Raw genomic sequence first — 14,395 nt, 5'->3', positions numbered from 1 at the left:
ACTACCACACATGAATTAATTGAAAAGGCTAGGTTATATTCTCACAACTCATAAAAACTGCACTGTTAAATCCAGATAACACTACTACGTTTATATTATAAATTGAATTAAGGTCCAGAAAGTTCAAACAATATGTCCATGATTATACAAATATATTTTTCATGTTTTAACAATAACAACAAAAAAAGCTGGAGGAATTGTATTATCAATTTGTAGAACCAGAATAAAAATTTCCACCTCAGGCCCTCAGTCTAGTGTTCTTCCAATGTAGCACACTCATGCAGTCTGACATCAAATCGGTGTTACAGATTTTAATTCACTTGGCCAACCTCTACACATATATAACCAAAGGTGCTATATATAGAAGAAATGATATATAATGACAGGAGAGATGTAAAGAAATAAATAGCACTGTTTCTATCATATTATACATCAGGAAACATACAGGAAAAGTTTAGAGTCTTCTTGTTTCCCCAAATAAGTTTAAGCTTAAAGCAAAATTTCTGACCTTCACATTTTCATATCAAAGTTAAGAACATCTTTATTAAAGTATGCATGAGACTGTAATCTGCAGCTTTGTAAACATGTCTTTCAAGCTTGCTTATTTACTATTCAACCATCCTAGATGGAAAAGACATTTATAACAATACTAATAATACTTTGCTGGGCCAGGAGGATGAATTCTTCAATGCTTATCAATTTAGTTCTGTATCAAAAGATCTTTGAGGGCTTCCCTGGTGGCGCAGTGGTTGAGAGTCCGACTGCCGATGCAGGGGACACGGGTTCGTGCCCCGGTCCGGGAAGATCCCACACACTGCGGAGCGGCTAGGCCCGTGAGCCATGGCCATTGAGCCTGCGCGTCCGGAGCCTGTGCTCCGCAACGGGAGAGGCCACAACAGTGAGAGGCCCGCGTACCACAAAAAAAAAAAAAAAAGATCTTTGGAAAAGCAAAGTGCAAAACAGCATATACAGTAAGCTCCTATTTGTGTTAAATAAGGGAGCTATAGTCATTTCTATATGCACAGAAAATTACAAGGACACGTAAGACATTCTAACAGTGTAATGATGAGAAAATGAGACAGGCTAGTGTAGGAAAGAAATCTACTTTCACTATGTACTCTTTGGTACTGTTTGAACAGTTTTTTTTTTTTTTACAACATTCATGAAATACTTTTTCAAGTAAAAGAAGACCTGTGACCCTGATACTATCACCACTACAAGACACACAGTATGTTCTTGACTCCCCCACTCAAAGGGTTAAGAGTCACATAAATGATTAATATAATTTTAAATGTCCAGATTCACTCTAAATAAAAACTAATGTTTACTCCCCAATTCTAACTTTATATTAAAAACAAACAACAAAAACAATTAAATTGTTCAACTTTTGGACAGAGGTATATATATTAACCCTGTGTGTTATTTTCACGGATAATGAAGTTCAAGTGTTCACTGGTATTACTGCTTAAGTTCTAAAATCCTATAAAACATCTCCCATTTTAGTCTTCTATAAATAACATAAAATTTCAAGTTCATAAGAAATTTTCTACCATATACATTATAGAGATTTCAATGAATCCTATCTCAACAGAAATAAAAAAGTATGTAAATATATAAACACAAAGTAGAATGACACTGCTTCTAAAAAAAAACAGAAAAGGTAATTCAGTTTTAATTTATTTTCATCACTTGTTCTTCATGATCCAGATATTTTAAAATGCAATGAAAATTAACTTTCCATGATATGTCAGGGACTGGCACTAAAAAAACTTTCAGACTGCAAATGAGTTATACAAATGAAAATATCAAATGGAGATCCAGTTATCAAAATGAAAGCACTCAACATATTAAAAGTTCACAATTATTTGTTTAGAGCACATAAAAAAGTCAGCTTGCTAACCAACTGTTGTGATTTTTCAAGAACTACTGCAGAGGTTTGAAGAAAATAGATTTATTAGTTAACTTATAAAGAGATTAAAGAGCTTGAAACAAGTATTAAAAAGAAATTTGTGCCTTTATTAGAATGGTGTTAGGCTTTAAATATACCAATTTGGGTAATCAAATTATTCATTTTTTAATAAGAAATGACACTGCAGAACTGCAATACTGGTCCAACAGTCTTGTCTTTACTTTTCCTTTAAAGCGAGAAACAGAATGCAAGTAATCAGAAAGCACTAGCAGGCATCAGTTAATCCAAGATACTAGCTTCTTAGTTCCAAAAGCACTTGCAAAGAAAACCACTGGGGGGCATAGGGTACGGAAGCACTTCCTAATAACTGGAATCCCATGAGTGTGTGTGTATGCCAAGTCTCACAGGCTATTTTTTGTATTTATCCTTTACTTGGTCATTTTTTTTCCCTCAAATACTAGTTTTTCTTTGACTTTTTTTCCTCAAAGTATAAAAAGTATGAAATATAAACAAGCTCTTGCATTGCACACTTCAGAGTGTACAATTCAAGCATTATAGAGCTATCTACATACCGATAAATCCCATCAAATCTTGGATAATTCAATAATATACAAAATAGCAGGGCACAGAAAGAACTAAAACCCACTTCTTTTTGTTACACGTTAAGATTCAAATATTCAATCTAAAGAAAAACACTTAATCATTTTGGCTCTCCTCTACATTCACATGTTGATATACTTATTAAAATATTCCTGTATAATTATGTTTGGTCTTATTATTTCAAGTCAGGTTTACAACCTCAAAACCAGCCATCCAGACAAAACAGGTTATCAGAAAGATTATTTCTTCCCCACCTCCCTAACCCCAATAACTATGAAGCCAATTTTACGACATGACTCCAAACACTGGATTGTGACGACAAATGCTAGGTCCAATTTCTTCATAATCCTTTTTGGTGTGGCATACTTGGTAGAACTCAGGCTGCAAATAAAAGCATATATTTTTGTAAAGGTCAAAAATTTACCACTTTTCCACATGCTTTAAAATAGATTTGTTAAATCTAAAATGTTTATTATTAGTCCATTCATGGTACTTGAACAAAGCTTAGAAATTCTAGCAACGATGACTCAAAATCAGCTTTAAGTCTATAACCAAAACTGAAAAGGAGCATTTAACTCGAGTCCCTCCATCCCCCTCCTCAACACCTGTTTCTCTCCTGGGATTTTGAAATTCTGAGGAATGGAAGGTTGAATCTCAAATGCTCAGACCATTCTGTTGAGGCTTTCCCACATTGCACAGTGAATCAAGAAAAGCAGCAGCATTAATCTAAATTACAGATAAACTACTCCTAGTCATGCTACAAAAACTTCTAGATTAACCTGTTTTCCTCACTCATGGTCTGGTATGGACAGACTGTTCCATGCTCTGTTATCTCATTTCTCAAAGGGCAAAGTTTTTTTTTTCTTTTTATATCTTTATTGGAGTATTACTGATTTACAATGTTGTGTTAGTTGCTGCTGTATAACAAAGTGAATCAGCTATACATATACATATATCCCCATATCCCCTTCCTCTTGAGCCTCCCTCCCACCCTCCCTATCCCATCACTCTAGGTGGTCACAAAGCATTGAACTGCTCCCTGTGCTATGCAGCAGCTTCGCACTAGCTATCTATTTTACATTTGGTAGTGTGTATGTCAATGCTACTCTCTCACTTCATCCCACCTTCCCCTTCCCCCTCTGTGTCCTCAAGTCTCTTCTCTACTTTTGCATCTTTATTCCTGCTTTGCCACTAGGTTCATCAGTAACATTATTTTTATATTCCATATATGTGCATTAGCATCTGGTATTTGTTTTTCTCTTTTCTGACTTATTTCGCTCTGTATGACAGACTCTAGGTCCATCCACCTCATTACAAATAACTCAGTTTTGTTCCTTTTTATGGCTGAGTAATATTCCATGGTATATATGTGCCACATCTTCTTTATCCATTCATCTTTCAGTGGACATTTAGGGTGCTTCCATGACCTGGCTATCGTAAATAGTGCTGCAATGAACACTGTGGTACATGTGTCCTTTTGAATTATGGTTTTCTCAGGGTATATGCCCAGTAGTGGGATTGCTGGGTCACATGGTAGTTCTATTTTTAGTTTTTTAAGGAACCTCCATACTGTTCTCCATAGTGGCTGTATCAATTTACATTCCCACCAACAGTGCAGGAGGGTTCTCAAAGGGCAAAATTACACACTCAACTAGCTTATACGGCACAACTGAAGACAATTCAAATTAAGGAAGAAAATAACTTTTACCTCTTATTTTTAAATGGTTTTCAATCCAAGGTTGTATAGTTTTCAATAATTCAGATAAAAGTTCTTACATTTTATTTAATACTCTGTGCACTACAGGATAAAGCACCATTATTTAGTAGGCTAACAATGTTAAAATATCTTTTAAAGGGGTTTTAAGATGTTTTGGTTTGGGGAGAGGGATCTTAGTAATTCCCTTTATTCAGTTTAGAACATCATACTTCCTGTGTGATGAAACATAACTCTTAATGCTTTTAAATATTTGCACAGAAAAAACAACGACCTTCTGATATCTGTATTACCACAGGGTTAAAAAATTTTTCCCTACAGATAAATTTTAAAACTTTAAAGGCTCACTCTAAAAAAACAAACAAACAAAAAGAAAATAAATCCTAATGAATTCCACTTTTTAAAATACTGTTTACATTTCTATTCGATCACTTCCCTGAACAATATTATATAAAAATTTAAGAAATTCCTCTTGTTCTTTTAAATTGTATAAGTACTGATAAATTCTTTTACCTTAAAAAAAAAATCAAATTTTAAAGTAAGCTTCATCTCACTTACTGTGGAAGCCAGCATGGATCCTCCAAACCAAACTGCGTATCGCTGCATGTGGTGTGTAATGACTTGTACATCAATAGGTTTTGGCTATAAGAGACATAGTAAGATCAGTTCAATGGTAAATTCATACAACAATTTCTGTATCATTTAACCTTAGATGTACATACTCAAAAATAAGTAAATAAAACTTTAAAAGATGCGGGGGGAGGGGTACACATGGCAAAACAGAATACAACAAAAACAAATTAACCTAATTTTACTATTTTTCTAAAAACATAACCACACTGAAGTGAGGGAAAGGAACTAACCCAGGTAACCTGTGAACACAATATTATGGCTATGTCCTCAGGCTTAAGATAAAAACTAAGCAAACACTGAACTCCAGTTAGCGGGTCTATTTCTCACAGTGGTATGGATTAATAATTCTGAAACTACTATATATGTATTCCAGGATTGAGCACAAACAAATGTATTATAGAAAACAGAAGCCAGGTTTCTCACTGTCTGGGAAGAACATTACAAATATAGGAAGGTAGAAGGCTAGAATGAACCTTATGGTGTTCTGGAACTTGCATTATCAGTATGAATCCATAGTTTTTAATTTATATAAATAGAGCCAACTAGATATAGATGGATACTCACACGTATCCGAGCTCTGACTGCCAAAAAGGCCTAGAAGCAGTGACCCCTCAGTAGCAATGAATATACCTAGTGTCCAATTCTTGGTTGTTGTTTTTTTTTAATTGAAGTATAGTTGATTTACAATATTGTGTTAGTTTCAGGTGTACAGCAAAGTGATTCATATATTTTTTTTCAGATTATTTTACATCAGAGGTTATTATAAGATATTGAATATAGTTCCCCATGCTATACAGTAAATCTTTTTGCTTATCTATTTCATGTATAGCATAAAACTTTGTTTCTTAATAGCATTCTCCACTAAAAGGAACAAGGGTGCATTGAAACAAAATGGCTGATTACGAGACTGGAGAAGAGAAAGTACAAGATGAACCTGCAATATGTTGCTGTTCCAGAAAATAAGGAAGTACCTGAAGAATACTGGGGCCACAACAAAAGGAATAAAAACCACCTCTGAATGATTCCTACTGGCCAAAATTTGAGCATCAAAATTAATAATAGTGTAATGATATGTTGATATTATATCACAATGATATTAATGATACAGCGTATAGAATAACTGAGAAATCAGGAGTTCATAGATATAACTTAATGAATGAATGAACAAGGTGGAAGGAAATACTCTTCCTTACAGTAAAGTGAGACTATAAAACATAGAAGAAATGACAGAATTTGCAAAATACCATTTGGCCGCTACCACAGTAATAACTATTTTAGGAAAGAAAAATGGATATTAAAATCAGTGGGTGAGAGTTGGATGAAAATCAGGATAGTTACATAGTCTGAAAGTATCTCCCCATAAGATCCTCATTAAATATAAAGGAAAAAATAACTTTATAATAGAGGAACTGTACAGACACTTAACCAGGTGATCAAAGTTAGCATACGGGACAAATCATATCATGTGTCTAGTGATACAATGCACTAAGAAGAATACAACATCACTTCTGCGGTATTACTGCCAAAAATGCAAAATCTGAACCTAATCATAACAAAACATCAGACAACCCCAAACTGAGAAAGATTCTGCAAAATAAGTTGCTTGTACTCTTCAAAAATATTAAGGTTATAAAAGATAAAAAACACGAGTACTTTTTCCAGATCAAAGGGAAATGATACCTAATTCAAACATGTGATCCTGGATAGAATCTTAGACCAGGAAAAAATAAAGTAAATGTATTTTTTTCCTTTTTCTATAAAGAACAATAATAGGAGAAATTTGAATCAGGTCTACAATTAGATAAAATATTGTGTATCAAGGTTAATTTTGTTGATAACTGTAATGGTCTATTTTTAGGAAATACACAATAGAATATTTAGGGGTAATGGGCCATCATATCTGCAACTCATTCTCAAATAGTTCAGAAAAAGGTATATGTGTGTATTTGCATATAGACATATATTTATAAAAACAGAATAATAAAACTAGTATAAAATGCTAAAATTTGGGGAATCTAGGAGAACAATGTATAGGAATCTTCTACTAGATTTTTCCAAGTTTTTTAAAGCATGAAATTATGTCAAAATAAAAAATTTTAAAACTTACATGTCATAAAAAGATCTGGCTTTTTTTGTTTAAAAAAAAAAGCTGTTTGGCTGCCATTTAAAATTGGATTGACAAGAAATAAAGCCAGATTTAAATACAAATACATAAAGATGTTATGAAGATCTATAAAAATGACTACTGAGTAAAATAAAAGGGAAGGAGGCAGAGTACTCTAGTATACAGGTTTTTCCTGCCTCTCCCATTGCAGAGCACAGGCTCCGGATGTGCAGGCTCAGCGGCCATGGCTCACGGGCCCAGCCGCTCCACGGCATGTGGGATCCTCCCGGACCGGGGCATGAACCCATGTCCCCTGCATCGGCAGGCAGACTCTCAACCACTGCGCCACCAGGGAAGCCCTCTCATTTCTTATTTAGAAATATACAGGCTTAAAAATATTTTAAACATTTTTACTTTACTGAAATATTGTTTTCAAAAACAGCATTTCTTTTGTCATTTCATGTATCTGTAATGAGTCATTACAAACTAAACAAGTACTTTTTACTGTACTCCAAGGGATAAGTTTAAGATAATCAAAATTTAGGGGCTGAAAACAGTCAGCTGTCATGCAGTTTCTCAACAAGCAGCAATACAAGAGTGTTGTAGTTTACATTTAAGTAATTTTGAGTGACTGCGGTAGTCTCAGATGAAGCCCTCATTCTTGGTAGTTTTCCAAGTTGAATAAAATGTGTTTTACTTAGCAACATGTCCTCTGAATCAATGTTTTGCTTCAATATCCCACATTTAACGAAAATGAAACAAAATTTACTGAAATTCTGTCTTATAAATACACACAGCAGTCATCTGAGAATTTAAGGCTAATTCTGACCTTTTGCCAGCAAGCCCAAAATTACAGGACACGTAACAGAAAGGTTGTTTTGCTGAACCACCAATTTGATTTCACACTAATGAGGCTGTATGGGAGAGAGGCTAGAGTCTGTGGAAGCAGGCTTGACCACACAACCGCCTCTCTCTCTCAACTCTGCTTTGCTGTCCTGCTGTAAAAGGTATTTAAAATTTTGTGGACCCATAAAGAATATTATTGCTGGAATATGCAAGAAATCTACTATATATAAATTATCTGTTTGAGAAAGATATCAAAAAAATCTCTCTCGTGGCTATAACCAAGAATATTTTCCAGAAATGTAGGTAATATCCTAGAGGACTGGAATGACCGAGAATATCATGAATATGAATCTATAAAATTAACCACTTTCCATTAGAATACCTCAGGTTCCTCTTATCTTTCTAAATAAAAGAAAGTTGGCAGACATTTTGCATTCCCAATATAATAATCAAGGCACCCTCAACCCTCCCACCAATAACTGAGAAAACCAACCTTCAATCTACCACCACTCAATTCCTCACTTAATTTCAGCCTGGCATCTACAGTTCTTTTCAAATCTCTTTGCAAGCGACGTCCGAAGTCCCTGAACATGGTTGAACCTCCAGAGAGGACAATATTCTGTATTAGTGGACAAAATAAATAAATAAATACAACTTTTATGTAAGAGAAAGAAGAAAAAATTTTAAAGATACAAGAAACGGTACTAAAATCCTATTATACCCCTTTGAAGAGAGGTGTTTTAAAACTTACATTCACCAAGAGAGAAAACAAAGAAGTTTTTAAAAAGTATGACCTAGAATAAAAATTTTGCTGTAAATACTGACCTTGTAGAGAGGACGTCTGACATCAATAGGACAATTCTGAATTACTTCATCTACAACTTCTGAGATAGGCTGAGTAAAGTCTGGATTAGCAAACTGAAAAGTAAATTGGACATATGACAGAGATTAGACCACTACTGACTTAAATATCACAATAAAAAATTAAGAAAGCTTTCAGTTCAAAAATAAAAGGACTTCTAAAAACCATAAATTCTGGTCTCTGATTCAAATTAAAGACACTGAAATCAGAGATTTCAGAAGAAATCAAATTAAAATAATGATCATATATACCATTTCATAACCACCAGAATAGCAAACATGTAAAGCCAAACATACTATGAGCTGGCAAAAATCTGTGCAACACTTTACAATGCTGATGAGAATATACATTGATATAAACACTCTGGAGAACAATTTGGCAACATCTAATAAAATTTAAAATGTACCAATACTAACTCCACTTCTGATAACAAACCCCAAAGAAACTCCCACACATGTGCTATTACATAAAGGCATAAAATTATAGCAACTTTGCTTCTAAGAGTAAAAACAACCCAGAAGTCCACCAGCAGGGTATGAAATAAATAAAATGCTGTGCCGTCAATCCTCATTATTCATGGATTTGGTTATCTGCAAATTTGCCTACTCGCTGAAGTTATTTGTAACCCTGAAATCTGTATCTGCGGTGCTTTCACATGGACATGCGCATGTGCAGAGCTGCGAAAACTGGAGCTGACATTCACATTCACAGCTCAGGTGGAACCAGGCAACGCTCTGCCTTCTTGTTTCAGCTTTTATACTACAAATAAGTCTCCTTTTCATGATCTCTTAGTGCCACAGTTTTCCCATTTTTGTCAGTGATTTTGCTGTTTAAAAATGACCCCCAAGGATAGTGTGAAGTACTGTCTGCTGCTCCTAAAGCACAAGAAGGCCGTGATGTGCCTTATGGAGAAAATACAGTGTTAGATAAGTTTCATTTAGGCACGAATTATATAGTGCTGTTGACCCTGAACTCAATGTTAATAAATCAATAATATCTATTTTAAAATGTGTCTTTAAACAGAAACACACATAAAACAAGGTTACGTGTTTCAGTGACAAAAATGTTGTAGCCTGAGCCTCACAGGACCCTAACTCTGCATTTCCCTTAGGAGCAGTGGCTCAGCATTCACTAATTCAGTGTTTACAGCAACTTTATATAACATCTACTGTGAATAACAAGAATGAACTGTGTTATTCACAGGATGATATACTCATAGTCAAAATAAACAATTTCCAAATAGTGACACGCATTTTTTAAAACTTGAATGATTCCATATATGCAAAATTTTTTAAATATATTTTTCTCACGGATACATGTACATTTAAAAACACAGACTGGAAACACACTAAATTCATGACTGTGATTACCTCAGGAGGAAGAAAGGATGAAACGGAAGTAGAGAAAGGAAAGGGTCTGAGGAAGGTATTCTTTCTGTAGTTAATTTCACTTAAATATATGAAAAATGTTAAAATATTAGTTATGTGTTTATTTGGGGTGGTTAAGTACATGTGCGTTATACAATACACTTTTCAGAATATTTTTTTTAACAGACTGATTAGATGGGTAGGCTTGAGATGGAAAGTTGTTTGACAATTTAAACTATTACAGAAATGGAATGAGGTTAAAGATAATAAATAATTTTAAATTTAATTTTTATATATAACAAAGAGGTCTGATACAAGGAGAAACAATATTAGGGAAAGCTTCCTTTTTACCCATCATTTATTTTTATATGCATGCCTATAGCCCTCCTACATCAGGATGTATATTTCCTGAGAGGAACCACAAAAAAGAAAAACATAAAGAAGTTTTCAAATGCTGGATCTCAGAATTTAACTTGTATTCCGAAACAAAGATCTCATTTTACCAAAATTTTTCAAAAATATGTGTAAGTTGCCATGTCGTTAAAATTGGAAAGGAAATGCTAGAAGGGATTTTTCCTAGATTAAAATAGAAGGTCAGAATCTAGCTCTAATTTGTCAAAAATAAATAGGTGTACTTTATTAAAATGAACACAATTTAAAATATTGTCTAGAAAATGAGCTGCCAACAACCTCTCTTGGCCTCTCATTTTTAGAATTAGGTTGTCTTAATGGGAGAGACAACATTCCTTTGTTCATTAAACTGATTCCATAACTTGACTGATAATTATCAGGCATGTGTCAGGTTTTTACAATTTTTTAAATTAGTTTTAAGTTATTTAGAGGGTGGGCACGCAATGGAGAGATTTAATGTTACCTGAGTAATGAAGCATAATGACAGAAAATATTTTAATTTACATAAAGTAAAATACCACTAACAAAGGTTCTACTGATCTCTACTACCACAGTAAGAGAAAAGAAACTGGCAGTCAAAATCTGATTTTCTGAAACATGCTAATGAGTGTTAAGAAACCCTAACAGGGTTATACAGTGGGTATAAAAATGTGGCTCATACTGAGTCTCAAGAACCCAACCTACAGATTAGGGAATGTTTTATCTGTCAGAGGTGGTCTGTATTGTATTCTGTGGAAAAATGGGAAAATATAGCTCAACTTGGCTGCCTTCCTATGCCATTTATAGGCAAGCTCAGGTTACAGGCAGGGACTGGCTTAGCTGATGGTTAACTGGAATGAGCAGAACTGGAATCCTGAAAATGTTATCTTATCAACTTGTTGATATAAAACTTTCAAATTCTCTTTGTGGTTTTTTGTTAGCCATTTCTTCAGTAGTTACCTAAAACAATAATGTATACACACACACATGCACATGAGATTAACCTTCCTGTAATTATTTTTCTACCTTTAAGACAGTTTGTCTGCTACACCATGAGCTAGCAAAAGGCAGGGATAGGGTCATTCATTCCTGTGCTATGTACCTGTATGTCCTCCTCACAGTAATTTTTAATCAGGAATATACAAAAGAAAATATTTATAAACCTTTAAGTATTCACATACCCTGGGATCTACCCACAGAATTCCTGATTTAGGAAGAAATGGAGTCTGATTTGAAAATATCCTTTGAAAAAGCTCACGGACTACTGTGCTGCAGAACCCCAGGTGAGAACAAGTAGAATAATATACAGCAGAGAAGCAAGCAATGAATATTTCTTAAATAAATTTAGGAAAAAAGAATAAATTAACAATAAAGTGTTGGAGATTTATTCGATACTTTAATACTAATAGGCTCAACTTAGGGTCCCTATTAATATCTTTAGGACTTTTCTTTCACTTGCAGCAAAAGGATTAGTCCTGCTTAACTGCTCCTTGATCAGGTCTTAGTATTACTGCAAGTAGCTATCAAGGAAGAAATATCTTTTTTCTCTTCTGAAAAATTTATAGGGAATGTACCCAACTAAAGCACAGCAGCCCAAAGAGGTTTGTCAAAAAAATTTTAATTTCCTTTTTAAAAAAAAAATGAAGTGCTAAACCCATTCCTTCTAAAAACAGTTCTTTCTACTGTTTATGATAAATTTAGCAGTTCAATAATAAATATCCCCTTATTCTTTCACACATTTTATCCTCAGTGTTCAATCAAGCTCAAATGCCCACACTTTCATCTAACCAAAACAAAACAAAACCAAAAACTGAGCAAATCCTTCAAATGACAGAAATATCTAAAATTACAGAAGAATCTTAAAGTTAACTTGGGAAGTGACACAGTTAATACGATACAAAAAACAGGTCTGTTCTTGGAAAACGTGGTGAACTGAACACACACATATCTAATCTTGCTCTTTCTCTATTAAAAGCACCAATATAGAGAATTTTTTAAGGCATAATCCCCAAAGTATGGAGAGAACAGAACAGGAAGAAACAGCAACAATATTTGGTAAAACAGAATCTGAAAAGCAGATGGATAAGACCATGCACTCCCCCTAAAACACTTAATAAGTCATCAGTAGGAAAAGCCACGAATCAAGCTGTATCACAAATCCCCCAAAGAACTAGCTGTACCTGCCAGCGCTGAAATTAAGTTAGAAGGAGGGCAGGGAGGAAGGCTGGCAGAAAGCCTCTCTGAGGAGCAGTTAAAGCCCCAGATCCCCTCCAAAGAAGTCTATCAAATGCCTCCTCATCATCCAAGGAGAAAACTGGTTAGCCTATACTCTCAACGGAATAAAGCAGAGTGCCAGGACTCTACACACAACTGAAAGGAATGAAAGCAGCAGGATTTTAAGTGAAGGTATTCATGCAGCCTACTGCTAACACATAAATACCAACCCTCTTCCTCAGTTTGGCTGCCAACCTTTACTCTCTAGGCAGGAGTCTTCTCTGGGAACTGGATTACCCGAAATGATCTGAAGAAACACACATAGGGCTGTCCTCCAAAGAAAAAGCCATAGTCAACAAGTCCTACTCACAAAGCTTAGATTTCCAACAGGCTGAGCATCCCCCTCCTAAATGAGTGATCCGCTGGAGTCTCTAGCATGTAAAATATAGGTACCAAAACAAAGAGAAAGGTAACTTGGAAGAAAGCAGAAAGAAGAAAACTTAAAAAAAAAAAAAACAACCTCTGACTAGTATCCTCAGAGAGTCAAAAGATATGCAACCATAAACAAGTACACGGTAGCATAAAAAAGGAGTATCAAAAGCAGAGGTAGGGGAAGTTCTTGAAAATTAAGTATGTTACCAGAAATAAAAAATTCAATAGAGGGTTCAGAAGCAAAGTTGGAGAAATCATCTAGAGATCAGAACAAAAGCGCAAAGAGAAGAGAAAAATATCACAGCAGAATGCTAAGGAACAAAGCAAAGATCTACAAGTATCTATCTGGAGAGGAAAAGAAAAGGTCCTATACAAGGTTTAGAAATCAGAGCAGTTTTTCACTTCAAGTTATAATGAAAGCAACCAAGCAGTAGCTTCAAAATGCTGAAGGAAAATAATTTCCAATCTAGAATTCTACACCCAAACTACCAAACAAGTGTGAAGATAAAACAAATACATTTTCAGACATGCAAGGTCTTAAAATTTTCATTTCCCATGTACCCTTTTTATCAGGGACTCTACTGGCAGATGATCTCCACCAAAGTAAAGAAGTAGACAGTAAGAAAGGGAAAGACACAGGACAGAGGAAAGAGGGATCTAACTCTAACACAAGAGAGAGGCAAAGGGAATCCCCAGAATGATGGTGAACTCTCTATCAGGTGCAGAAGGAAACAAGTTCAGATTGGGACATATCAGATGCTCTGGAAAATTAAACTGATGAAAAAACCCTATGCATCTGAGTATGCTGAAAAGACAGATTCAAAGTGAATTAATGACAATTATTTTAAAACTAAGTAGACAACTTATTAATGACTCTGTGGGAAAACAAAATACTAGACAGGAAAATATTTCATGGTAAACTACATGGCTCACATCTAAATAAAATTTGTGTTCACCAACATATAAGCACTGGATTTTTACCTAACTGAAGTTACAATCTAACTATTGGGACAAAAGATTATGAAAAGGTACTGTTTGTGGTGGAGACAAAGGGAGAAAAGAAAAGGCAATCCTCCTCTTCCATAGCTAGCTAGAAGTTGACAGAAAAATATCTAAAACTGAAAAAACTTGAAGTTGCAATATAACCAAAGCTATTTGCAGCTATGGATGCGATCACCAAAAGAATCAACTAATAAGAGTATACCTCTAGAAAAAAAATGGGGAAATATATACAGGGCACTCCTACTTTTTGCTAGAATTTAAACAACTAGGACTTTTAAACAATGTGCATATACATAACTAATTTTTTTTTAACTTTAAGAAA

General features: G+C 34.6%; 1 protein-coding gene across 2 annotated transcripts in view; it reads right to left on the bottom strand.

The window, feature by feature from the left end:
• Positions 1–1,660: 1,660 nt before the first annotated feature.
• ACTR3 (actin related protein 3) overlaps positions 1,661–14,395 on the bottom strand; it is a 57,583-nt gene continuing 44,848 nt past the window's right edge. For both annotated transcript variants that reach the window (XM_060153008.1, XM_060153009.1), the window contains 4 exons: positions 8,632–8,724; positions 8,300–8,425; positions 4,782–4,865; positions 1,661–2,890 (listed from right to left, as the gene is read on the bottom strand). In XM_060153008.1, the coding sequence (XP_060008991.1) occupies positions 2,795–2,890; positions 4,782–4,865; positions 8,300–8,425; positions 8,632–8,724 (399 nt within the window). In that variant the 3' untranslated portion in view covers positions 1,661–2,794. The remainder of the gene's footprint in view (positions 2,891–4,781; positions 4,866–8,299; positions 8,426–8,631; positions 8,725–14,395) is intronic.

This window comes from Lagenorhynchus albirostris, chromosome 6 (assembly GCF_949774975.1).
Source record: "Lagenorhynchus albirostris chromosome 6, mLagAlb1.1, whole genome shotgun sequence".
In the NCBI taxonomy this organism is placed as follows: domain Eukaryota; kingdom Metazoa; phylum Chordata; class Mammalia; order Artiodactyla; family Delphinidae; genus Lagenorhynchus; species Lagenorhynchus albirostris.
This window is presented reverse-complemented; position numbering and strand designations above follow the sequence as displayed.